Genomic DNA, 25953 nt, shown 5'->3' with positions numbered 1-25953 from the left:
TACTGCATCCCAAGCCTTGCAGATCACACACACACACACACACACACACACACACACACACACACACACACACACACACACGATGTTCCCTTATACCACGACTGATGCCCCCAGGTCTCACAGGGACTCATTCCCTCCCTGGAGCAGCAGGTCATTGTGCTTTCCCTTGCTGTAAATTTTGACCCACACTCAGCCTCCTTGTGGTGGAGGACTTACCAGGGTCAGGACTCACCCCTAACTCTGTGGTTGAGCCCTTCTGTTCGGCCTCAGGCCCAACTACAGCCTCATGCTTCCAAAAACATTAGCTTGGCCTACTCCCCTCACATGGGGTTCCTCCTATGCCCACTCTAGCCCCTCTACACTCAGCCCTTAAAGTGGCAGGCACCCAAGGTACACTGCCACAGTATGAATACCCAAAAAACAGATTATCTTTCAGGATTAGCCAAGTGGGTATAGGAGCCACATGGGTATAGGAGCATTACTCATGGATGGTGCTATGTGACAGCTTCAGCATCACTGAGAAATCCCAAAGTATTCCAGACTATGGACTAAATTGACCAATTGTAAGGATATACTTTCTATCAAAAGTGATTCCACTGTGTCTGCAAACTCTTCAAAATGTTTTTCCCTACCCACCAGCATCACTGCCATCTTATTTGGGTTCTGTTGAACTTGCTGTTTTCATCCACCAGCTAATCTTTAAGCACAGAGCCCATTTCCTGATGATAGTATACGATCAGTTATACTGGGTGAAAGCTAAGTAGAGCTGGCTGTCATCTGCTTATTACTGGCACTAAGTTAATTGGCTATCCTGACAGAACATTCTTAATTATGGCTTTTCAGCCTTGGAGTAGCTTTCACTACTTTGGGCTGGTCATATTTTTGGTGGATTTATTTCTGTTTATTAATAGAAATAGCTTGTGTTGAACAGCAAGAAAGATTTCTTTTTTAAAGAGCCATGTCATGTTAAACATTACATTTTAAATGTTTTAATAAAAGACAGATGCCACTTCAATCACCTCCTCTTCCCGCCTTGGCATGCATCAGCCTGACTTCTGTGCAAGCTGCTGAGCATTTCTAGTGCCCATGGATGGTAGTAATTAAAGCCCTATATTTCCCTAGAAGTCCCAGAGGAGCCCATTTTATTTTGTAAGGAGTCTTTCAAGGAAAACAGAAATCAAATGTATTAATCTGTTCTTTTCATGAGGCAATAAATTATTTCCTCCAGTAACAAATAGCACAGTTATCTGTTGCTAAAAGTCAGTTCTAACAGATGTGATGTCTAAGCCAAGTCAGAATATATCAAGTTGTCATGCTAACTTTGGCATAAAGAGAACTTCTGCATATCTATAGTATTTTTTAAGTATTTACTCTATGTATGCACTCTATTCCATAACTTCTAAGTAACTTAGCAGGTTTGTGCAAACTGTCTAGTACACTGACTGTCTCTCTCAAACACTGCCTAGAGTAGACTAAAACACTGTCCTGAAACAAACGTTTATTTTAGAATTCTGCGATTAACTTAGCTTGTTGCTATAATAATATAAATGCTTGTTAATAAAAACTGTTAGCCATAATACTTAAGGTACTGAAACGTATTCCAGAGTGATTTACCTAAGACTTTGCATTTACAACTCTACATTTAATTGAATAGTAATTCAGTTTTCAAGGGGGCTACTAACATGCATCAAGTTAAGTCTGTAAACAAATCCTTCCAAGCTCTAATATGTAGTTTTTCATGGGTGTGTGCGCACACTCAGTTTACACTCATTTATAAATCCATTTGAATATCTTATTTTTCTGCTAAGCTTACATTGCTTGTTCTCCAGCATATATTAATTGGTCCATTTCTCTACCTTTTACCATTACAGTTCCTTTCCCTGAAAAACTGGACTTTACAGCTGGTTAGTAAAATAACTTGTTCATCCATACTTTTTAAGTTGGATATATTAAAAATGTGTTTTTGCTTCTGTATGTTGACAAATAATTAACTTTTGATTTCAGTGCCATTTTTCCTTAATTTATTTATAAAAAAAAGTTGAGCTGTTACAGTGCTTTATAAAAGCAGCAGAATAAACTGGAAATTAAGCAAAAAGTTAATCGGTCCTTTAAAAAAAAAATTATTGGAAGATGTAGGCTCCTGAAGTCCTGTATACTCTTTCTCCCTACTCCCAGTTATTGCTGAATCTCCTTTATTGCTTATTATCCTAGAGAAAGGATGTCAAAAATATAGCCTGTGCAGTAGAAGCAGTCCACAGAGCTATTTAACCCAGTCCTATTTAACCCGTGGACCTCCTGGAGCTATTGACTGTTTTAAACTAGGGCTGTATCACTTGAATCATGCTATAGGAACCAATGTCATTTGGTCAAAATTAGTCGTCCTTCTTGGAAATGTTGGTCAATGGAATCAATCTTGCATGGCTATCAATCTAGAAAGTAAGAATTTCACAATCATACCCTGAGACGAGCTCCAGCATGGAGGATATAAAAGAAGTGGCATAGCATTGCATATACCAGGAGAAAGACTTGGAATGGTTAATTTAGCATTACACCCTCATCAGTTTACTTGAAAACTGAGGATGCATCCAACTCCATAGAGGAATACAGTTGGGTGCCTGATTACAGATAACTATTTGCCCATATATCACATGCATACACAACAATTAATGAAGGTGATACTACACCTCAGTTACCAGCAATGATTTGTATTTCAGTAGCACTTGAAGGCTAAGTTTAGAGCTGAGTAGACCATAATCCTGTGTATATAGTAAGACCATCTTTGCTGCAAGCGATTTATTACAATGTATGACTTTAAAATACAACCTAATGTAATGGAGAAGACCAGGTTGCACCATTCCTTTTTAAATATGTTAGTCTTGAATCACTTTGGTTGGTACAAGTATGTGAAACAAGTAGCATGCAAGTATGTATATGCATCTCCCTGCTTCAATTACATCACTGCAGTTTTCAACAGAACCCAGTAAGCCCCTCAGAAAAGGAAACCAAAGAAACACAACAAGATGCTGTACAGCTGTCTTGGATGCTTGAAGTTTTCTTGGGGGTTTTTTGTTTGTGTGTTTGTTTTGTTCATTTAGTTGGGCAGGTTTATCAAATATGGCTTTGAGTAAGTAATCGGTCTTTCATCTGCAACAAAAAAGCTAGTAATCTAGAAAGCTTGTAGACTTTGAACAGGAAAAGTAAATGTATGCAGTACTTGTGTTCCTGTTAATTAGAAACAACAGTCATTGTTATCAGAAGAAGAGGAATATACTACTGGCTCAGAGGTCACTGAGGATGAAGTGGGGGATGAAGAGGAAGTATGCAGGAAACCAGGTATAATTATCTCTGTTTTCACAAGGCTTCTCTGAAAATTTGGAATTGGAATACAATTCTTAATTTCTTAGTCACCTGAAACCTTCATAAGTAAATCTTACCATAAACTACCTGCCTTGAATTATATTATTGGCTGTCTCAGAGACAATTGCCTGTGGCAGCTATGCTCTTCTGGAAATCATACCAGCAAACAACAAACAAAAGGACAGGTGGAGGGTGTCTGATTTAAAGGCGCATTTATTGGAAGGGCTCCTGTCAGCTCTGCTTATCCTTTCCTCACCTAGATTAATGTGGGAGGAGGAGAAGTAAAGGGTCAGATTACTAGTCCTGTGGCTGCATCCTTTACAGCAGTATTTCTGGGCCTTTGCCTTTGAACACACTGGTTCCTTATTGCAGATTGACAAGGGCTAGATGGAACAAGCAGTTGTCTCAATTTTCCTAGGATTTCAGTGAGCCTTCCTCTCTTCTTCTGTACCAGGCAGGGGGGAAAACGTCCTAGGGTTGCCGTGCTCTGCCCTAGTGCCCCCTACCATGTCAAGTTTGGGTTAAAACACCCTCATTCTTGCCTGCCACATCTGGATCTTATAAAAATTAAAGGGAGGTTGCCTCTTGTTCCCCTGGTCACGGTTCCTGCTACTCCAATCCTTGTTTATATAACGGGGTTCCGAACACCCCAGGTTTATGGGCTATGTGTGGCTCCAACCACCCCTGTACCATGCCCTAAGCCTCACAGATCTACCAGACGTTGTTTGGTATTAGCTGCAGCCCTTGTCACTCGTGGCACCCCCTGGTGCACGGGCTCCCCACAGCCCTTGTCACTCATGGCACCCCCTTGCTCTGGGGTTTCTCATGCTGCCCACACTTGGGGCTTCCCACTGCCGACACTTGGGGCTGGGTCTCCCACACTGTTGTGGTTCCCCTATGAGGCCTCCTCCATCCCCTTCTAGCCTCACCTGGTTCTCCAGTCAAACAGTAAACAAAACAGAAGCCCCTTGGCTATAACATAACTCTAAGCCATCTGGCTCCATCCTTCTTCTCGCCACATTAGAGATGTTCCATCCATCCCCAATCTCGGGCCATACCTACAGTTTGGCCTCTACTCATTATTCACTCCAACAGAGTTCCTTCTTCCTGGGCTGCCAGCAGGGAATTGCCTGCCTGGCCACAGCCTGGGAGTTATATAAGAGCCAGGCCCTGCCCCTTCCAGTCAGCTGACTTCCCTTGGTTACCCTGGCAACCAGCAGCTAGGCTCCCTGCTTATTGATTCACCAGTAGCAGGAACCTCAGTGCCCTGCTACATCTTCCATCATGCTCATTATCTCCCACACATATACATGGTTTTGAGTAGGTGAGATATATCAGGAGGTATGAGGCAGAATGCTGCTCATTGTCAGCTATCCTGGTAGGTAAGTTTTATGAATACTGCCCATGCATTAGAGTTGTGTGGGTGAAAGAGTGCAAGGTTTGGGAAAAGAATGGAGGTCACAAGAAGAGAAAGCAACAGACAGAGGTAAATGCCTGCTGTTCCCTTACATTTCAGAGTGCAGGAAGATTTTTACAAACCATATAGTAGGGGGAGTCAAACTTATCTGTGCCCCAAGGCCAGATCCAGACCACAGGGTTCCTAATGGGCTGCATCTGGACCACAAGAAGCCTTGGGCCTGATTCAGACCCAGTAGAGGTGACAGAGTGGCTGGCAGTTGTGTAAGAGTTAATGTGACTGTTGCACACACCCCCTGCCACCAACGTGTATGCCCATGAGAGCACTCAGATTTTGACAGCTGGTCTTACCCCCACTTACTTTGCCTCTAGATTCCTGGCTCCTCTCCAACCCCACACACCGTATTTAACATGCTGGCCATACAGCATTTGCTAGTAAATAGTGAAGTGTTAGAGCTGAACTCCATGTTAAAATAAATTCAACCCCAAACTGTTGTGAGTTGCTGTCCTTCAACATTCTTCTCTTTTTACTGGACTGATGCACAAAATTATTTTAATAGATCTGTGCTGTCCAAAGTAGTGAGATGGATAATGTTCATTCAGCAGCGCTATGGGCCAAATGAAAATAATGTCTTGATGCATTAAGCACCATACAAATAAAAGGCATTCTTTACTCTGAATTGCTTGCTGGCCAAATGACAAGGACAGAAAAAGAAGGTGGAAAAAGGGTATAGTGTACAGTGTGATGACTGGCCAGTGGCACGTTAGCATCAAGAATGTGTTCTCTTCTTTCAGTCTTTTGGTGGTTATGGTAGAAGGGGCTAGCTGCACAGCAAGATGAAGGGAAGGGGTTGGAGCAAGTGATCATGGGACATTTTCTCTTCTGTCAAAAGTGAAGACTGTGGAAAACTATATGATGTCCTCAAGGCCTTTGGTCCCTGATTAAATTTAATGGGGTATCACTTTAAGCACAGAGAAATAGTGTGTAAAGCTATACAGAAATTACACAAGTATACTCAAGCTTTTCACTGTGGATGTTGTCGTTAATCTATAAATAGAGTTTGCTGATTACTGCTTACATAGGAATGGCAAAGTCTCTGTGCAGCTACTGTGATGACTGATGGCTGTGTTTGTTACTAGATAGTGCTTTAATTAGCAGGGAGAAAAGAGAAGCTAAAGAAGTTTATCAAACATCCAAAGAAACAAGTGTCTTCACCCAGTGTCCAAAAAAGGGAGAAACCATCTGAGAAGGTAAATCTGGCTTGTGCAGCAGACTATTCATCCTAGTCAGTCTTCTGAGAGAAAATGTGCTTAGGAACATACTTTCTGTTTCCTTTGGCAGTCAAATTCTCGAGATGCGTCTCCATTCATGTAAGTAGTTCTCCCCAGTCCTTGGCAACATCCAGTGAGAAATCCCACTTAGTAGTGTGCTATTGACAACACTCTTGTATGTGTTTATATTTTTAACCAGTGTGAGTATGCAGCAGAACAAGTGGGATGCCTCCAGATCACTGAGATTCAACCAAGATGCTCAGAGAGAAGATGGTCAGTTTTTCAATTGTGAATTGAAATTTGCTATAATTCTGTAAATGGTATGTTGCAGTAAAATGCTCAGCTTAGGAACTTTGAGGCTGGGTGTAATCTCAGAATGGCTGTATACAGGTCTGCAGTGAGACCTGACTGACTTGTGTAAAAGGAGATCTGGGCCCATAACATCGCTAAAAAGCGGAGAAGTAAGGATTATTATCCATCTGTGCCAACATAGCCATACTGCTTTCAGTTCCAGACTTTGCACATGCAGACCTATGCACTGCGCTGCTTTGCACCATTCAGAAATACCCACTGATTCTCTTCTCTCCCTCTTGCCCTACAGACAGGTGTGAATTCGCATAGCTCCACTTATTTCAGTGGGCTTCTATTGATCTCATACCAACAGAGCTTCTTGCCCCAGCAGCTAACATGTGCTGCCTTTTCTATTGGATGAGGTATTTTAGACTTGCTTCTATTCCGTGTGAGAGAAGTGCTATAGATGATTTCTTTCAATTGGATCTTAACGTAGATTGTATATAAATATTTGGGCACAGTATACATTTAATTCTGACATTCAAAAATTGTGCTAAGTGCCAGAATATAGAAGCAGCCCAGCTTCATTGTGCCACACAATAATTATGAAATCTTCCTGAACATACAGAAGGGCTGAGCTGTAGGGAATGGTGCATTAGGATTAAATTAGCATTTGTAATTAACTTCTCACTTGTCTCCCACCCCTGTTCAACCCAATAAAAAACCCTCTACAGCAAGAAATAAAGGGAAAAAATTCAGACAGCATCCTAACACAAGATTGGAGATTAGGTATTGTGAATAAGCAGCGTTGGTGCCCTCACTAGGATAATTTTGGGGGGAAATGTCACATCTGAAGGGAGGCAGAGGGAACATTCCCTTTCCAGTAGTGGATATTTTGGTTCTTAAGTGGTGGCTATTCAACATGTCAGCACAAGTCACGAAGAAAGATTATGAGGTAGATGTGATCACAAAGGTGTGATACCTTTGTAAGTTTTTTGTCTCATGCCTTCATAATTTATCACTTGAGACTATATTGCTTCAAGTAAGCATATTTGATTGTGGCTCTTCCCTAATCTTTTGGTTGTACCTTAGGTACTTCCATGTCAGCACAGCAGCTTTAGGTGCTGTGGACTTGTAGCTGCACATTCAGCAGTTTCATTTAACTAGGATGTAAAGTGATGAGCTCTCTTTTTAAGGGTAGGTACCTAAAGTGGAAGTGAGGGATAGTGCCTACCTTCTACATAACAGCCTGCCAGTTACCCAGAATGTGTGAGGACTGAGTTCTAGTCTGTTCTGAGCCTGATGAGATTCATGCCTCCATCTCCCATGTCTCAGAAGGAAGCTGTCACCTTGGGGCTATAAAATAGGCTAAGAGGAAGATACCCTCCCTCCCTCCCTGTGGAGCTGGGCAACTGTCCAGAAAGGAATGCAAGAAGCCTAGGGCTAGGAAGAAAAGTAAGCAAGCAGGAGCCACATCTACAGCATACTGTTTAGGGCACTTAGCTGGAATGGGGGAGACTAGGATTCTGGTTACTGTTCCCTGAACTGCTTTATATGTCTTACATGAGACAATCATTGGTTAATGACCAAGAAATAACTCTGAGAGCAGGAGCTAGACTGAGGTCTGCCCCATTCTGGGTACATGTCACAACCACCAGGTTACAATATGATGCTCCCTTTTACTATACAGCTATGAACAGCAAGTGGCTCAGCTTTAGCAGGTAGGTTGGAGGGTATTCTGTACCCTGGTGGTTGGGGCAGTCTCTGAGCACACCTAACAGAGAAGGATGCTCTGGTAACTTAGGCACCATTCCACCTCCCATCTGGATCACAGTGAAGGCAAGTTTGACATTTAACTGCCCAGACAGGGTCAATTCCGAGTCTGAATTGAAATCCAAGGTGAGGCACATTAGGGATCTCTGTGATTCAAAATATAGGCACCTAATAGTGCTGCAGCTGCTTGAGTTGAGGGTGTCTCCTGGATCATGTTTTTGCAGCTTAGCTAGATACACTCACAAGTCCCATTTAGACACCTGACTTTCCGATCTGGATATTGCTGTTTTCCCTATAATTAAGGCCTCAAAGATTTGGTTGCAGTAAATGGAGTTTCCTGCTTCTTTTGGAAAACTCAAAGCCATTCCTCTAGGCATTGATCTGAGCGTGCAGTGATTGTAGGTGGAGCTTCATATCTGCATAGGCCAGTGGATGCTATTGCAATTCATTATCCAGACCTCCTTGTACTTTCTACATGAGCCAAGACCAAGCCTTTTTTTTCTGTTTATGCTAGAGCCAGGGTGGCCAACCTTTAGCCTACAAATGGTATGGGCAGCTTCTGTGGGTGGCATGTGACAGATCTGAGAGAAGACAGACAGCATGGGAGCAGATCAGGCAAGAAGTTGAAAGCAGTAACAGATTGGATAGGAGAAGGGGATCAGAGTGACACTCAGAAGATGTGGGGCTTAATTTGTTGTACACTTGATTTAAAAAAAACCAAAAAGGTTGGCCCACACTGCATTAGAGCATCCATATCACCTTCCCTTCTTCATCTTGTGGCAAGAAATATCTTTGCCTTAAATATTCTCTTTTATTACTTACAGATCAGCGAAGGATGTCTGAGATCACAGGGCATCTAATAAAAATGCGATTGGGAGACCTGGACCGGGTCAAGTCAAAGGACAGCAAAGAAGTAAGACTTCCTAATGTGGCAACATTAATGTGAGAGAGTTTGTTCAGATCTCTTGAATTCAAGTATTTATAAAAAACAAGAGTGGAATCCTTATACTTCCTGATGAATTTGAGCAGATTATAATCTGTTCTCAAACTGCATTTGATTAATTTTGTAAATGCTTAAGATTTCTAAATTGTTACTGCTTTAGAAATCCTTGGCTTGGGATTAAGACAGACATCAACTTTGAAGCAGTTGGTATGCTTTTGAAGCACTCCAAAAATGGACAAAGTGCTCCCAAAACAAAGCTGTTAGAATAAGGTGCTATTTAGAAGTGCTTCTTGTTATGAATGGATATTCTACAGTGTACAATATGGGACTCCTCCAGCATCCCACAGTGCTCTGCTTCCCCCTGACTGTCAATGACCACTGTTCTATGTGCTCTGCTTCTGCTCTCCTGGAGAACCCTTCTTGTTCTGGGAGATGTCAGAACCAGGAAACTGGAAACCCTGAAATCTCTTGCTCCCTCACAAAGGCAGGAGAATCCAGAGCTGTGAGACTAGAGACCCTGCATCTCTCGGAGCCAGGATTCCTGCTCTCCAGACCACAGTCTGCATATACCTCTCCACATCTGGTCTCCAAGTACTTACCCCACTGGAACCAGGAGACTAGACAGTATATTACATCCCTGCTGGAACTAGGTCTCCAGTCTCTTGGTTCCAGGATGGGGGGGAGAAGGAAAGAGAGTGGGGAGTGGGAAGAGAGAATCTAGGACGGGGTGGTCAACCTGAGGCACAAGTAGCACCGGGAACCTCTGTGTGGCAGATCAGGGAGGGGACAGACAGCACAGCAGAAATAGGGCAGGAAGCAGAAAGCAAATTGGGCAGAGGAATGCAATCAGAGTAGCACTCAGAGGGAGCTAGTTTGTGGCACACCTGCCAAAAAGGTTGCTCCCCCCTGGTCTAGGAGAGCAGAGGCAGAGTGAACAAGAGTGTTTGCTGATATCTTTGGGGGGAGAGGTGGAGCTAAAGCCCTCAAGAGACAGGGGTTGCAGAGCGGCACTGACAACCCACTCCACTCCCCTAGACCTGTGCAGCCCTGTGTCATGGCCCTGAATGCAGCCATGGAAGTTTTGAAGCACTCTAGCCAGGGGCTGTGATGGGGCTGGAAGGCTCAGCAGCTGAAATGCTCCTTTTTTAATGTCTCAAACCTTGTTAGGCTTAGAAATGTTTCAGTTATGTTCGCTTGCACCCTCAGTACATGGGATGGGTTTGAAGAGTCCTAGTGTTTGGTGCTGTGCAGCATCGGCAGTCTCGTGACCCTGTATGATGGGAGTATATTACCTCTGCAAATATGAGTCAATTATTTGAAAATTAGTAACTTCAGGCAGTTGCAAGTTAAGCAGAAATATCATTATGATTTGATTCCTCTGGATTTCAGCACGCAGGTGGTATTTATTCTAGACTTGAAGCTCAGATAAAGGCCTCGGCACAAGTCAGTGCTCGGCAAAACAACATGGAGAAAAACACAAGGTAAGAAGATACTGTTAAAATAGCAGAAGAAGCCAGGACAGTCCCTTGTGGGACTTTAAAAAGTGCAGCTCAGTTCAAACTCTTCTTTTACATCTGCATTTTTTCCTATACTGCTCCCTCATACTCTCACACCCCCTACATGCAATAGGCAAGAGTCTGTATTTTGAACCAGCCTTTATTTTGAGCTATTATGAAATCACCTCTATATACACTATGCAAATGCACACAAAGCAGGACAAAAATATTTTTTGAAATAAAATTCAAATAAGTTGCAAAGGTCAGCGGTTAGAGGGTGGAGCTTTCCCCCATCAAGGACAGGGGTGGTCAACCTGAGGCACAAGTAGCACAGGCAACCTCTGTGTGGCAGATCAGGGAGGGGACAGACAGCACAGCAGAAGATAGGGCAGGAAGCAGAAAGCAAACCAGCAAATTGGGCAGAAGAATGCAATCAGAGTAGCACTCAGAGGGGGCTAGTTTGTGACACATCTGCCAAAAAGGTAGTGGCAATCAGTGCGGGGTACTTGTCAAGGGGCGAGGCTCCCCCTGCAGCCCTTGACAGCTCACCAAAAATCATTAAGCAGCCCTCCAGCTGAAATAATTGCCCACCCCCAAACTAGAGCATGGGCAGAGTACAACACAGCATGGACATTGCTTATCCATCGGGAGTGAGGACAGTAGGCCTGTGTAAAGTGGCTAGTATTCGTTTTTGGATTCAGCCGATTCGAGGGACAGTGATTTGATTTGGTGATTCTAATCACTGTCCCAAATCAATTTGGCCGAATCTGATTTGGAGATTCGGCCACCACCAAATCAGCCAAATCTCCGAATTGAACAGGCCTTATCCTGCACCTTCTCTCCTAGCCCCGTCAATGGCTGCCCCACCTATCCCCAGCATGCCAGCAATTTAAAAAAAAAAAAAAAAAGCAGGCAGGGGATGAGTCAGGGGTTGCCCCATGGTCCCCTCCTCCAGGCCCCCCCACCTCCCACTTATGGCACGGAGCCCAGATCCAGCTCCCTACGGCAGCACACAGGGACTGCCAGAATCTTCTCTGAATCAATTTGGAGGCTTCAAATCGATTCGGACTGTTTTACTGGTCCCTCAGTTTGATTTGGATTCAGAAATTCAGTTGCCGAATTGGGCCGAATCTCCTCCAAATTGACTTGGCAACCAAAGCTTTGCACAGCCCTAAAGGGCAGGCTAAGATCCAGGGCTTGCTTCCATGCAGAGCCACCAAGGCATGCCACTGAGCCACCAGTCCTCCAGCTTAACCTCTTCCTCTTGGCCTCTCATAGCTCCTTCTCTTTACTGCCACCCTGAAAAGGAGCACTGCAGGAGATATTTGGGTAACGCACAACCTGTGGTGTGATGGTATGAGACTGCACTGGGACTTTTAGAGAGACAAAGTCAAACCCATGCTGGTTGAAGGTAGCATAGAACCCTGTGTTCCTTGCTTCCTGGAAAACCACCTTAACTATGCAGCTGTTATGGTTAAAACTTGGGAGGACAGTTTTCCTTTTTCCCATCTTTTGATTGTGGGCTTTTGGCCAGGTAGGTTTTTATGACTTACCCCAGTGGGCACATGTACAGAGCTTTTTACATACCCAACCTGGGTATAACCTACTGCACCCGCTCAGTCTATGAACACACTTACGAATACACAGGGCAGGGTGGAAAAACGACCCTTTAGGTGCACAGAGGGAAATGGAACTGCATCCATAATATACTGTTCTTTTTCTCCTAGTGCCCTGGGGTGTTTTACGGTTAGGCTTTTGGCAACTTGTGCATCATAAAGAAGCAGATTTAGACAAGCAACTGAAGTAGCAAACTGACACAGTTAGCATGAGTAGGTTATTTGGATGCCAGTAATATTATGCCTAAAGGGTTCCTGACACAGAGCTACTATTTGTTTTAAATCTAGGTCTAAATCTCGGTTTGGTCAAAGCCGTCCAACCTAAGGAACCTCATGAAGAAACCATAGCCAGAATGCATTGCTGCTTCCTGGAACTGTACTGTACTCCAGACATGGGGGACTCATTCTCTGAAAGCTTTTAAGTGACTTATTTATTTTTTACTGTAAGCCATGTAAATTATTCTGCTATGATGAATGAATGCAAATCCAGTAAGGTCTTGTAATTATTTTAATTGTAAATACACAGTTTCTTAGATTTAATCTAATTGCTTTTTTTAGGCTGTTGCGTTAAGCTACATAGAAAACATTTTATACATCTGCAAAATTAAAATATTAGAAAATCCTTATTTATTTATTGAGGGGCGGGAGTCTTTTCCCTGCTAGACATTTAAAAACAATACTACTGAACTGTGAGTGTGGTTAGCAGTGTTAAAATGCATCATCTAGCACTTCTAATTTTCGTTATACATGCTGGGCTGATGTAACCCACTTAAAAGTCAAGGGAATTTCCTGTGAGTTGCATGAAGTGAAATGGAATCAGCCCTTTTCACACACAGCTCCCATTCATGCTAAGGTGAGCATCAAGAAGGGGCCGAATCCCAGAGTTCCTGTTACGTTTGACTTCCTGATGATATGGTAACTTTGCATCTCATGCGTGAGGCATTAATCTTTTCAGCTTTACTGCATGGAAGACAAAATGTTCATCCCCATCTCATACCTGACTTTTCTCTTGCATCTACTATCTTTTGGTTCCCTTTTGCTTGGTCGCTAGAGAGAGTTGGGTAAGAAAGTTTCTTCCATTATTGATACCAGTGTCATTATAAATATGTTAGCACAGGTGTTGCTAGCTTTGCATCTTTGAAATGAAAGAAAATCATTTTGAGGCATATTGCATATAGACTTCTGGGCCTGGAAATACCTTTCTAACCCTGCCAGAATAACCCTGGTTTGCAACAGAGTGCACTGAAATGTTCTTGTCTGTAGCAACAGAATCCAGGTTCGTCTTAGTGCACAGTCCAGTGTTACCAAAACGGAACAAGTTGCATGGAACAAAATCACATTTAAGCAAAGGAAATGGCAATAAAGCTGTATTTTGAAAACCATGTTCTAAGTTTTCTAAGCAGGCAAAAGGAGTGCTCAGGGCAAATGCGTTCCAAATCATAATCAGCCTACAAATTATGGGTTTAGAAATAAGTTGGCAGGATAGTTGAAGAAAAATCAAAAAGCTTCCTTTTAAAATGCACTGTCCCAATTTTCACGCCTTTATTTGCCTCGTTTCTAGAGTTTTTTCATAAAATTTAAATGGGAAAGAAGGTAGATACTCGAGAGAGCATGGAGAGTTTCAGTAAAAATACTAATATGAAGGTTAGCTCTGTTGACATGCGTCCTCCGATGTAACATCTAATTCATAGCCCACTGAAGGCAAAGGAAGATTCCCACTGACTCTCAGTGGTTTGTTGCTTGGGGCAGGATAGGAAAGTTTAATGCAAAGCTTTATCTTCCATTCAGACAGGAAGGGTTTTATCAAAGCCTCAGACCTGCTGAGAAAAAATAATGCTGTTTTGTAATTTAAAAGTTAAGAATATTTGTTAAATACTTGAAAAATGATCATCAGTTTCTTAAATTCAAAATGTATTAGAAACAGAGTTTGGCTTGGGTTTGAGATTTGTTTAGTATATAGAATGTCCAAAACTGCACGTGTAAATTTTGCTAAGGAAGTTGTAAATTTTGCAGTTGTGTGAAGATGTGTTTTAGTTTCCTTAGAACTACTGACTTTGAAAAGGGGGAAGAAACCTCTTCTCTTCAGGAAGAGGGAAGCCTAATAAATTTGTTTTATGTAAAGGTGCCACTTTTACATGCCAGTATCCTATATAATATTCTATTCAAAACCTACATTTCTTTTTATAAACACATCTGCAATATATGTTGTGGAAGTGCAGTTCATATTTTATTAAGTATTAATGCTTATTTCCCTTGCCAGCTACCCTGAATTTTTATCCTGTATTAACTTTCAAGTCATGTTTCAGTTTAACTAAAATAAATGTTAGACTGATTTAGCAAATGCTTTGCTTTTGTGTGGACTTGCAAAAACCAAATAACTCAACTCATCCAGTACTAAAAGTATCATAATGATTCTTCAGAAGTGGAGGCAGACTATATACTTATCTTCCAATGTTGGTTTGTAACCTTTCTTAAACCATTAAGGTATAGGTCAGTGGCCGCATCTACATGTTTCTTGGTCTGCATTAATATGCACTCCAGTGCCAGAATTCATTGCTCCTGGCCCTGTGTTTATACACCTGGGACTGCAGCACAATGAGCCCTGTGGGAACACCCCCAGCTGGCAGGGGAGGAAGGGTCAGCCTGCCAGCCAGCCTGGGACTGCTCTGACCTGGCTCAATACACTGCAGAGGGGATGGCTGGGGCACAAAGGTGTTCCAGTGTAGAGCTAGCTGGCAAGAAGCCCCTGCACTAAAGTACTCTTGTGCACCAGTCAGCCAGGTCAGCATCTACACATGTGTTGCTGTGTATAAAAAAAAAAAAAAAAAACAAAAAACTGCAGCAGGATAGTACTTGTATTTGCAAGTAATAAACTCTGCAGCAGGTTAGTAGTTTCCTCCATCCTAACAGGGCCGCATTTGTAGACCTAGGCGTTTACTGCAGAGCTAATTAGGCAACTGCACAATAACCATCTCATGCAGATCTGCTTAGTGCTTCTCAACCAATAGGTTGTAATGGGCCAAGTGCTCTTTTTGTAGTTTCACAAGGCTCATTTCTGTCCAATATCCTGCTGAACAAGTGAAATGCCAAAAGGAGCCTGGAACATTAAGTCTAGTAATATCTGGGCAATAATTTAAAGGTTTCCATATAGTTTTTAGCCACTTCTCCGGTTCAACGTGAATACTTGGATGAACAAAAGTTGGCTTAAGTCAAAGCCAGGAAAGATGGAGAGGATGGTGATGGGAAGGGTAAAACCCTTTCTGAGGATTTGACCAAACTTAATATTGCCCTTAGACAGGAGAGACTGTGCTTATGTCATCAAGGGGACAAGCAATCTTTTCTGCAAATAAATGTCATGCTGAACAGCAACAGCCAGCTGTCTCAGAAGCACAGATTGATAAGAACCTATCACCCAGCTCCCCCATTTGCTGTACTGGTAGGTCCAAATCCAGATCTTGTCCTCAATAAGCTAGGCTCCAGCTTTAGGGACTAATTTTACATTATTGTGGCCTTCCATAGATGCTGCATTCATTGAGGTGTTGAAGCATCCTATGCTTTGGGTGAAGCTTATCAGCACTAGGGGCATGGTTTTCTTAGTGGTTGAGCCTGAGCTGTGAGCCTCCTTATCAGACTGCTCCCCACTTCCTTTCCAGAAACTCTAGATTTCTCACAACACCCATAAGGTGCTGATTCCTCCTCTGCCCCGCAACACAACTCTTCCCCTGTCCAACTCAAAAAAACCCTGAAACCTTTTTACAACATGGATTTGTGGCAGGATTGCAGAAGGAAGAGGAAAAGAATAGGCTTAATTCTGACTGAAGTTCTGGTTTCTATATTTGGATAATTTAAGCTCCTGTAATAATAGTGGGTTATTTAGATTCTAAAAGTCTATTTAAATGCATAAAAAAAAGAAAAGTTTGTATAATCTGAAGTCAGGGCCTTGTTACTGAATCAGGGTTTGCTTCCCTAAACTGACAGCTTTGCCAGAACCACAGACACCTTTATGGGCACAGTGAATTGTTTAATTTGCATTGATCCCACTACATATAGACTGTGAGGCCAAAATTCAGCATGTTGAATTACCTGAGTGGAACTAAGCATGTGTGTGAAAGACAGAGAAAGAGAGAGTTCTGCCATGCACCTGCCCACTGTATCTTGCAGAATTAAGTTATAATTACAGTTGGTCCAATAAAACCTATCACCAAAAACCTTTGCGTCTTGCGTATTTACTGTCTTTACCCCTCAAATATTTACTGGAGCATCATGGCCGCAGTATCACTCCAATCCTTTACACTAGGAGGTGTCAAACTCATCTTGTGCCCCAGGCCAGATCTACACCTTAGTGTCCTTGCTGGCTGTTTCTAGCCTTGGGCACAAAGAAGCAGCAGCTGCAGCTCTGACATGGAGCATGTGGCAGCAGCAGCAGCAACTGAAGCTCTGATCCAGTTCTTGCATTGGCAAGTCCAGCCCCTGCCACATGTCCCATGGTGAAGCTGGAGCTGCCACTGTCCTGTGCCGTGGCATCAGCTCCAGCTCTGGCTCCAGCGTAAGGCACGCAGTAAGGGCCGGCAACTGGGGAGGTAAGGCCACTGTCATGGCAACAGATGAAGCAGCCAAAAAGCGACTGGGGCTGTGTCAACCCTCACTTGTCCTCCTACAGCTGATTGCCATGTACATCAGGGCCCAAATTGTGCAACAGCTGACACTTCCCCTCCCCAGCCATGTCCTGCAAATCTCATGACCTGCTGGTAGTCGAGCAGGTCAGATAAGAGTGGCTCCATGAGCAGGATCTGGTTTGCAGGCGAGATATTTGACACCCGTGTTCTACAGCATTGTGTGTTGTTGCCATGTATCTTCAGTTCCTTCCACCAGATGGCAATCTATAAAAAAAAGTTTCTTCTAAAGTGCACGTTATGAGAGGAAATGTGTGTCTATTATTATGTAGGCAAGGTTCTTTGAGTAGATGCGATATGTTTTATTAGACCAGCTGAGTAGTTGGAAAAAAGTTCTTGGCAAGCTTTCGGGCACAGTCACACTTCTTCAGGCATAGGGAGTCTCAGCTGGTCTATTATTATATGTATTTTGGCAGTCTTGGGACTCTCAATCAGGTACAAATGCAATGACCATAAAACCACCCCTGCTTTGCCAACCTGATGAGTATTAAGCAGGTTAGAAAAACTGAACATTGAAATTCCTAATTCTCAAAGTCAGGCACATGTAAATCATCTCCACAGACCATTGTTTCTTCCATATAAAAATACCTTTCAGCATGAACTACTGGTGCCTCCCGCAACTGGTGCGGGCACCATGGCAGTGAGCGAGGACTGCATGTAGTCGCTACCTGCGGTGTCAGCAGCTGGGGGGATGGGGGTGAGCGGGGACCACTTGCAGCTGTTGCCAGCCACAGCAGTGAAGGGAGGGTGGATGCGGGCAGCAAGCGCCCACCAAAGCCAGCAACAGCTTCAGCGGCATCCAATCTCAGGGGGGCACATGGCCCTCTCTGCCCACCCTATGCATCATCTGTGCCTTTCAATGTATGTGCTCTTCAAGCTGCTGTTTATGGTTCCAGGTTCTCTGTAATGGTACAAACAATAGTGACTTGGGGAAAACAAGTTGCATTCTCCAGAAGAAAGCTAATATTCCCAGTTCAACTTTATGTGTTCCTCACTACTTTTATTTATTACACTGAGAGAAGCTGACACTGGGTGCATCTACACATGCACTTTACTGCAGAGTAGCCTAGTTAGCTCCACAAAAAAGCATTGCAGTCTACATGTGCAGGTATTAGGGTGCAGTAAACTAATTCTGCCATAGGATAATACTGTCAGGAACAGTACTATCTTACAGCAGAGTCATTAAGTGTGATCAAACACGTGTAGATGGTGATTGCTGGGCATAAATTGTGCCGTCAGCCCAGTGAGCTGGGAGCCAGACTTCCAGCTCCTGCCAGCTTCTCTGCCACCTTACGCTACTACCCAGAGCCTGCTCCACCTTGGCTAAAATTGGTGCTAGGGCACACCAGTAGATGCTGTGTTTGGGAGCAGTTTATTCTGGCACAAACTGTTCTGGGGTTTATTGCCTCGCCTTAATTACTCATGCAGATGCACCCACTGAGATAAAAAATGAATGCTTAGCCTGCAGGAAGAGCCTCGCTGTTCACACATTTATAGATTCCCACGGAGTCATCTTGTTGGATTAGGATTATCAGGGGGAAAAAAAGATTTTTTTTCCAGCAATAAACAGTAACAGGACCTGTTAGGAATAACCCAAAGCCAAGCGAAGACGATGCAAGCCTTTCAATTGTTTGGGTGGCTTGCCTGGCCAGTATAGTGCAGAAATCTATCCCTGTTAGCTGAACAGTCTGTGGAGAAGACATCGTTATGAATGTACAGTGGCCTTTGTTCAAAAGGTATCTCCCTGAATTTGATCTTACTTTTTTTTTAACATGGCTGCTAGGCCTGTGGCTCCTTAATTCTTAAGTGGATCCCACATTGCTGCAGCTGTGCAAGGGTAGAAGGACTCACCTTTACATTCATCATGCTTGTGAACATGTTACAGTGACACAAATTGAATGCAATGCATTTGTTCCCATGGTGCCCAAATGCAAACACTTCTAAGAGTATTAGCTAATTCTGTGATTAGAAGTCTCTGACTTGAGTTAAAGGTAGAGTGACTTCCCCACCCCACTCCCCATTGTCAGATGTCCCTAAGCTACTAAAATAAACAAGTTACACCAAGCATCAAGTCAAAGGACTGTGCTTTTATTGAGAGAGAGAGTGAGCTATTTCTAGCATATGGTTGCTGTGCCACACTGGGGAGAGTTCAGCTGTGTTTCAAATTCCTAGAACCCCAATTATAATTATTGAATTCCCTGCCCATCTGCCTAGCTGCAAAAAAACAGATGATTCTGCACCATTATTAAATTAAACATGCCCTCCATTGGGCAATCCTGACCCTAATTTTTCATCCCTTTACCAGGGGGTGACTAGGTCTTTTTCACACTGGTGAGACACTGCAAAGGAACTAAATTTGCCTATATGTTTATGCATTGATGCCTGTGTTAAACATTAAACTAAATTAAGGCATCAACTCAATTACCTATCCTACAATAGAGCAGCAAGGTATTTCCTGGTCAATTTAATTTTACTGTCCCAAGGGACTGCAGTATTGCCAACCCAACCATGTCAAAAATCATGAAACAAGCTCTTAAAAATCAAGAGATTTGGAATGTAAATCATAAGATGCTATTTTTGGTGGGGGTGTGTGTGGAGGGATTGTTTGTGAAGGTGTTAGGGTCTGTAGGTATGTGTGGGGTTTTGAGTCTGGGGAGGGGGGTCCCCACACACTCTGGCAGGATGTGGGGTACTGTGGGTCAGGAGTGAGGGGCAGCAGCAGGGCTGGCAGGGATTGTGGCTTGGGAGTCAGGGGCAGACACAGACAGATGGCAATCCACAGCTCTGTTGATCAGGACTCAGAGCTGATACCTTTTATTAGGCCAACTAGATTTTTGCCCCCCAAAAAACTTTAATTGCAAGCTTTTGGGCACAAATACCCTTCTCAGGCATAGCAGAAAAGATGTAATGGTTTTTTAATGGAATTTTGTGTTAATGCCACAGATGTAGTCTGGTTGTCCATATGAACACAACTAAAGGCAGGCTTGCATCGTCAGGAGTCTGGGTATGGCCCTACTAAAGAGATTGTAGTCAAGTACTGCCTCTAGGAGCAGAATTCGTACCTGAAAGTCATGCCATTATAATATGTCTCGTTTAACCTTATAAGGGTCCTACAGAAGCTCTTTTCACTCATCAGGGCTACAGGTAATGACCATTGACTTCCAAGTGACAGTAATATAGCACTTGAGGATGGTAATTATTTTGATACAGATAAGGTGACAAGGAGCTGAAGTGGTCAGGCCACAGCAGCAAGTACTGGTGTGGGTAGAGCAGAGCAGCAGGAAAGGCAACGGGCAGAGAAAGGAGAAGAGTACAGCAGAGTGTGCCAATTATTCAGATTGGGTCCGATCCTGGGTCTGCTTCCCTGTGGGAACTCAATGAGCATCCTGCAGAGTAGGCGGACAAGCAAAGGAAATCTGCGTATGGGGTAGCAGAGTGACATGAAGAGGGTTAAAAGCTCAAGCACTGGATGTGTGAGAGTCTTTTAAAAATCTAGCTCATCCATTAAACAAATCTAGTTCATCCAGAAGCAACAACTGGTCACAAACCACATGCTACCTACTTCAACATTACTTTGGTCCCTAAGGAGATTGTGGCAAGAACCCCACCAGAGGCAGCAGCAAAGATGCCTCTCCCCTGTCCTTGACTGCCCTACACTGGAGAAGTGGAAGAGAATGTGTTATTCTTTGTGGAGAATCAGCAAGAGCTTGTATTTAACAGTGAAAGGATTCCATCAGTCAAACATCACAGAGCACACAATATCCAGAGCCTGTGATAGGCTGCAGCTCTGCTTTCCAAAGCCAGCAATGGCCCCAGGGGAGCTACACCCCATCAGACAACTGCTCCACACAGGGCAGGGCAGATAACAGGAAAAGCAAGAACCTCTGTTTTCACTGCTGGCAGCTGCTGGTGCTGCTACTGCTCAGGAGGAGAACAGCACTTGAAGTTCTTTCAAAGCTGCTTGTTCACTGATCTGTCACAACACAAAGCCCCTCTCAGTGGCAGATTCTGGGTCAACTCACATTAGGACTAGGGACAGAAGTTACACGTAAGCTGGTTTAAGTGATCAGAAACTGGTTTAAAACTGTAACATAACAGAAATTCAGTGGACATAAATCAGTTTCAAAATGGCTGAAACTGGTTTAAGATAAACCTGGTTGAACGTAGTATCAGATTAAACTGGTTTGGGTCAAACCAGTTTATGAAACTTCTGTCCAGACCTCTTCCTGGTTCAAGTTAAATCAGAGTAACCCAGAATCCCATCTTGCTTTGCAGCTCTGGGCTGGGCAGTACTTTCTGCTCCAGAGGGTTGGGCTGGCCCCATCCCTCTGCTCTCTAGCTGGAGCAGTGGGGGGTGGCTTACTGTCCACTCCCCCAAGACAAACCCTGGCTGGGGTCTTGGGCCAGGGAGGATGGTTAACCACCCCTTCCCCTGAGTTCAAAGCTGCCTTATGGAGTTACTTACTGCTGGCTGTGACTGTGGACTACAAATCCCAGAGGCATCTGGAAGCAGAAAGAGGAAGTGACCCTGTGAGTCCTGTTCTTGTGGTTGTGGACTGCAAATTCCAGAGACCTCAGGGGCACCCGTAAGAGTAACCAGTCTGTGTTTCAGTTTATAGTTTTTCAGAGAAAGATCTATTCTTGTTCAAGCTTTTATGAATTTGATGCTACTACCTTCCTCCCCCTCTCCTGCCTGCCCAGGCAGAGAACAGGCTGGGGCCCCCTCCACTCCAACAGGGAGGGGGTAAAGTCTTGGAGGACTTTCTCTGTTCCCTCCCCTTTGACAGGGGCTGGCAGGTGTACTCTAGCAACCCCCCCCTCCCCCTCTGCTTCTGGCTTGAGCCACTGCAGGCATGTGGCTGCACTTCCTGAATCAAAAGTGAATGTGTGCTTATTTGCTAATTGGTTCAATCTCTGCAGCTTAGACTAACTGGCAAAGACTGAATCGATTCAGCCTCTGGCTTTTTGACTGTCTGTACTTAGCCTAGAAGGGAATAACAGACTACTGCCTCTTTTACTAACTACCCACCTGAACGTGCAGAGTCTGGCAGTTGGGAGAGATGCAGACCCATCAGCTCCATGTGGGCAAGCCCACAGAAGACAATTAAGTTGTGTGGGTAAAGTCCAAATCTGCTGCTCAGAACCTATGATCACCTCCCCAGTGGACATGGTATTCTAATGTTTCACATAATTTCTGTATCACTATTTAGAACAACTCTGTACTATTACTTTTATGGTAAGATGTAAGGGGCCCTGAGCTCAGCGTCCCACTGTGCTAAGCAATATACATGCACATAGTAGAAGACATCCCCTCAGCCAAAGAGCTTGTAATCTAAATAGACAAGGCTGACAAAGCACAGGGAAAGAAACAGATGCACATATTGGTGAAGTGACTTAATAAAAATGACACAGCAGGTCAGAAGCATAGCATCAGGACTAGCATTCAAGTTCCCTGACTTCCAGGCTCAGGACACAACAACTAGAACATTGCTTTACTGACGATGACTGATGGTGAGAAAATGCAGGATTCTGTCCAGTTAGACATTGAGTTCCCTTCAGAGCCTCAGACACAAAGGACTCCACCAAGCAAACCTTTGGAGCAAACCTCTTGACTTTCCAGTCAGCCAGCTTCCATAGGCTAGAGGAAGAGTGTTCCTGAACCCTGCTCCAGCCATGGCTTGTGGTTTATTGCAGCAAAGTGTAAGAAATTGAAGTCAGGAAGTATTTTTAATTACCTCCTGGCTGGATTTTGTGCTTATCCACAGATGTAATTGATAGTACCAGGGGTTGTCAGCTGGGAGTGCGTGTACCCCTGGGGGTACTTGGAAAGATGCTAGGGGGTACACATGCACGGGAGGAGATGGAGTGCTGTCACCCACCATCCCGCGTTGCCACCTCCCAGGAGCAGGGCCGGGGGGGTGAGGCCAGTGGCTCCTCCCTGTGGTCGGCAGGGAGGGAGCTTACTGCCACCATCCACCATCCTGCAATGCTGTCACCACATGCAAGCCCTCCCCTGCTCCGCATCTGGACACCACCCCCCCAGGTCTGCATCTGGCCACTGCCTTCCCACCCACGCTCTGCATTCTGCATCTGGTTGCTGCCACTCGCACCCCCCCGAAAGGGTACACACCTTAGAAAAGGTTGAAAACCCCTATACTAAGCCATTGAGATCAATGACTATATTCTCCTTGTTATTTTATTTGTATCTAAAAGCCTGACAAGCACTTCCCAGTGCAGGAAAAAGGCACGGGGAGACTCTGGGAGGCTTACAGGATAAGGCACTGCAAGCCAGTCTGTGTAGGGAAATGGACACAAAAAGAATGAACATAACAGGACTCTGCACAGACAGAGGGGCCACTCACATGGATCAGGTTTTGGGACTGAGGCCTAATTCAGTAAAGATGATAAAAAACTGTAAGATAAGGTCAGCAAAGGAAGGAGAGGACCCTATCAATACACAGTGATGCAATTATTCAGTGAGACTACTGCACAGCAGGAAGGAGGAAGACTTGATTGACTGCCTTGACAAACAGAATTAGTAAGTGGCTATAAGAGGCACATCTCTGAAGACTGGAAAGACATGGGTCTGCAGGAGAGATTCAGAAGAAGAGAGAGTGTGCAGCCTCTCAGGGGGCTTCACTTGCAGCCCTGCCCAGGAGAAGAGCTCCAGGAGAGGCAGGAAGAATAGAGAAAAGTTGAATAGGGCATTCATTGTAACCGTCATCACTGGCAGGATGAAGCTGGCTAGTACAGGGCACAGATGGGAGCAAGTAAAGCAGTATAGCAGAGTATTGTGATACTTATGTCAATTACGGGGAGAGGAGGGATCCAGGCACACGTGTGTCCCACACGCACGTGTGCCCCCTTACCGGACCCAGAGCAGAGGCAAACGCAGCAGCAGCAGCAAAGGCGAACGTAGCAGCAGCAGGGGCAGCAGCAGCTGATCCCCCTAAGGTAAGTGGGGCAGAGGGACCGATGCAGCTGAGACGGATCCAGAGGGGAAGCCCCCCAGATCCCTCTTAGCTGAGCCAGTAGGGGGCCGTGCTCCTGACCCACACGAACAGAGCGCACAAACAGGTTTGTTCTATAAGAGCGCGCCGGCGTTTGCATTGGTATTCGCGCCGGTGGGCGAGCAGGAAGGGCCAGAGGGAGACTCCTGCTAGCGCGGGGCGAAGGCACCGCACTCAGCCAGAAACAGGCAGCAACTCCTATGGTAGTGTAGACATGGAGTGCTGTCAGGGCTTGTCTGAGGCCTCCACCCATACAGACCCCACGGGGGGGGGCTGGTATCCCCCAGCCCCCTGGCCTGCCGGAGTTGCCCAGCAAGGCCTGGGGGGGCAGGGACTGGGGACCCCCACACCTGTCCTGCAGGCGCCTGCCTTAGGGCCCTGGAGGCACAGGTGAGGGAGCTCCAGGAGGAGGTTAGCAGGCTGAGGGGAATCAGGGAGGCAGAAGAAGAAATTGACAACTATTTTCTTTCTCTGCAGGGTTGTACACCCAAGGAAGATGCACCTCAAGAAGTGCCCTCCACTGCTAAGTGGCAGTCGGTCACCTCCTGAACCAGGGCTGCTCGTAACACAGCAGTAGCAGTTCCTCCAGTCCGGCTGGAGAACAGGTACGAGGCCCTGGAAACCCTGGAGGAGAAGGAAGGAGAGGAGGAAACCAGGGAGGAGGCAACTCCACACTCTCCACGTCCCGTGCAGGCCGAAGGAGATAAGCCGGCCAGGAGGAGAAAGCATTGTGTGATCGTCATAGGCGACTCCATCCTGAGAGGTACAGAGGGCCGCATCTGTTGCCAGGACCCCTTGGCACGCGAGGTCTACTGCCTACCTGGAGCGAAGATTCAGGACGTGAAAGGGATGTTCCAAACCATGATCCAGCCCACCGATTACTACCCTATGGTCCTAGTCCATGTGGGTACTAATGATGCGGCCAGGAGAAGCCCTCATCGCCTGATGGAGGACTACCATGCTCTGGGGTGCGTGCTAAAGGAGATAGGCGCACAAGTGGTTTTCTCTTCTATCCTACCAGTGAGCGGACGTGGAAGACGGTATGAAACGTGCATCGTGGAGACCAACTGGCGGCTTCAGGAATGGTGTCTCGAGGCAGGCTTTGGCTTCCTCAACCATGACCGGCACATCACGACAAGAGACATGCTTGGATGGGATGGGATCCACTGTTCCCCTAAAGGTAAGCATGTGTTTTCTTCTAGGTTGGCGGACATCCTTCGGCAGGCTTTAAACTAGGCTCGTCAGGGGAAGGGGAAGACAGGGGTGGAGGAATCATCGGACTGCCTGACCAAGCAACACCCACAAGTACAGCCCAGCCTAGACCAGCGAGAAAAACGTATACACAGGTAAGCGACAGGGGCCAGGGCAATACTGTGATTAGGGGGTCAGTACACACATCTACAGGAGACCTCAAATGCCTCTACACAAACACTCGTAGTATGGGAAACAAGCAGGAGGAACTTACCCTCCTGCTGGCTGACACCAACCCAGACACAATGGGGCTCACTGAAACATGGTGGGACCCAACGCATGCCTGGGCAGTGAATATCAAGGGCTATAGGCTGTACAGGAGGGACAGGATAGGAAGGAGAGGTGGGGGCGTGGTGCTTTACATTAAGGAGGAATACAAGTCCTCATCAAGTAGCGCAGAGTCAGAGAAGGGGCACACTGAAGTGCTTTGGGTTAGAATACAAGGCAGTCGAGGGGAAAGGGACTTAACGGTGGGGGTCTACTACAGACCACCCAACCAAGGGGAAGAGCTCGACCAGGAATGCTTAGATCAGCTCACAGATGTAGTGAAGTCTAAGGATGTGGTCATCATGGGGGACCTGAACTTCCTGGACATCTGCTGGGAAGAGCAGTCAGCCAGGTCTGACCGCTCACATAGGTTCCTAACCAAAACACAGGACCTCCATCTAACCCAGGAGGTGCACAGCCCCCCCTGGGGAGATGCCTTGTTGGACCTGGTGCTGGCCATGGGAGATGACCTGGTGAGGGGGCTGCAGGTGCTGGACCCCCTGGGTGACAGCGATCATTGCCTGCTGGAATTCACCATCCAGCGCAAGGTGGCAAAGGCCTGCAGCAAGGCAGCAGCCCTAGATTTTA

At 45.2% G+C, this 25953-nt stretch overlaps 1 protein-coding gene across 5 annotated transcripts in view; it reads left to right on the top strand.

The window, feature by feature from the left end:
* KIAA1841 (KIAA1841 ortholog) overlaps positions 1-14507 on the top strand; it is a 41022-nt gene extending 26515 nt beyond the window's left edge. Inside the window, exons 14-21 of one of the 5 annotated variants that reach the window (XM_019549218.1) lie at positions 1872-1904; positions 3234-3333; positions 5933-6024; positions 6116-6144; positions 6245-6318; positions 8934-9022; positions 10442-10533; positions 12453-14507. In XM_019549218.1, coding sequence (XP_019404763.1) covers positions 1872-1904; positions 3234-3333; positions 5933-6024; positions 6116-6144; positions 6245-6318; positions 8934-9022; positions 10442-10533; positions 12453-12489 — 546 coding nt within the window. In that variant the 3' untranslated portion in view covers positions 12490-14507. Of the gene's footprint in view, positions 1-1871; positions 1905-3233; positions 3334-5913; positions 6025-6115; positions 6145-6244; positions 6319-8933; positions 10534-12452 lie in introns of those variants that run through there. The other 4 variants (XM_019549217.1, XM_019549220.1, XM_019549219.1 and 1 more) reach the window with 4 other exon arrangements.
* Positions 14508-25953: the final 11446 nt, after the last annotated feature.

This window comes from Crocodylus porosus, unplaced genomic scaffold (assembly GCF_001723895.1).
Source record: "Crocodylus porosus isolate Cpor-Errol unplaced genomic scaffold, CroPor_comp1, whole genome shotgun sequence".
NCBI lineage: Eukaryota > Metazoa > Chordata > Crocodylia > Crocodylidae > Crocodylus > Crocodylus porosus.
The sequence above is the reverse complement of the archived record's forward strand: the minus strand, read 5'-3'. Positions and strand labels throughout refer to the sequence as shown.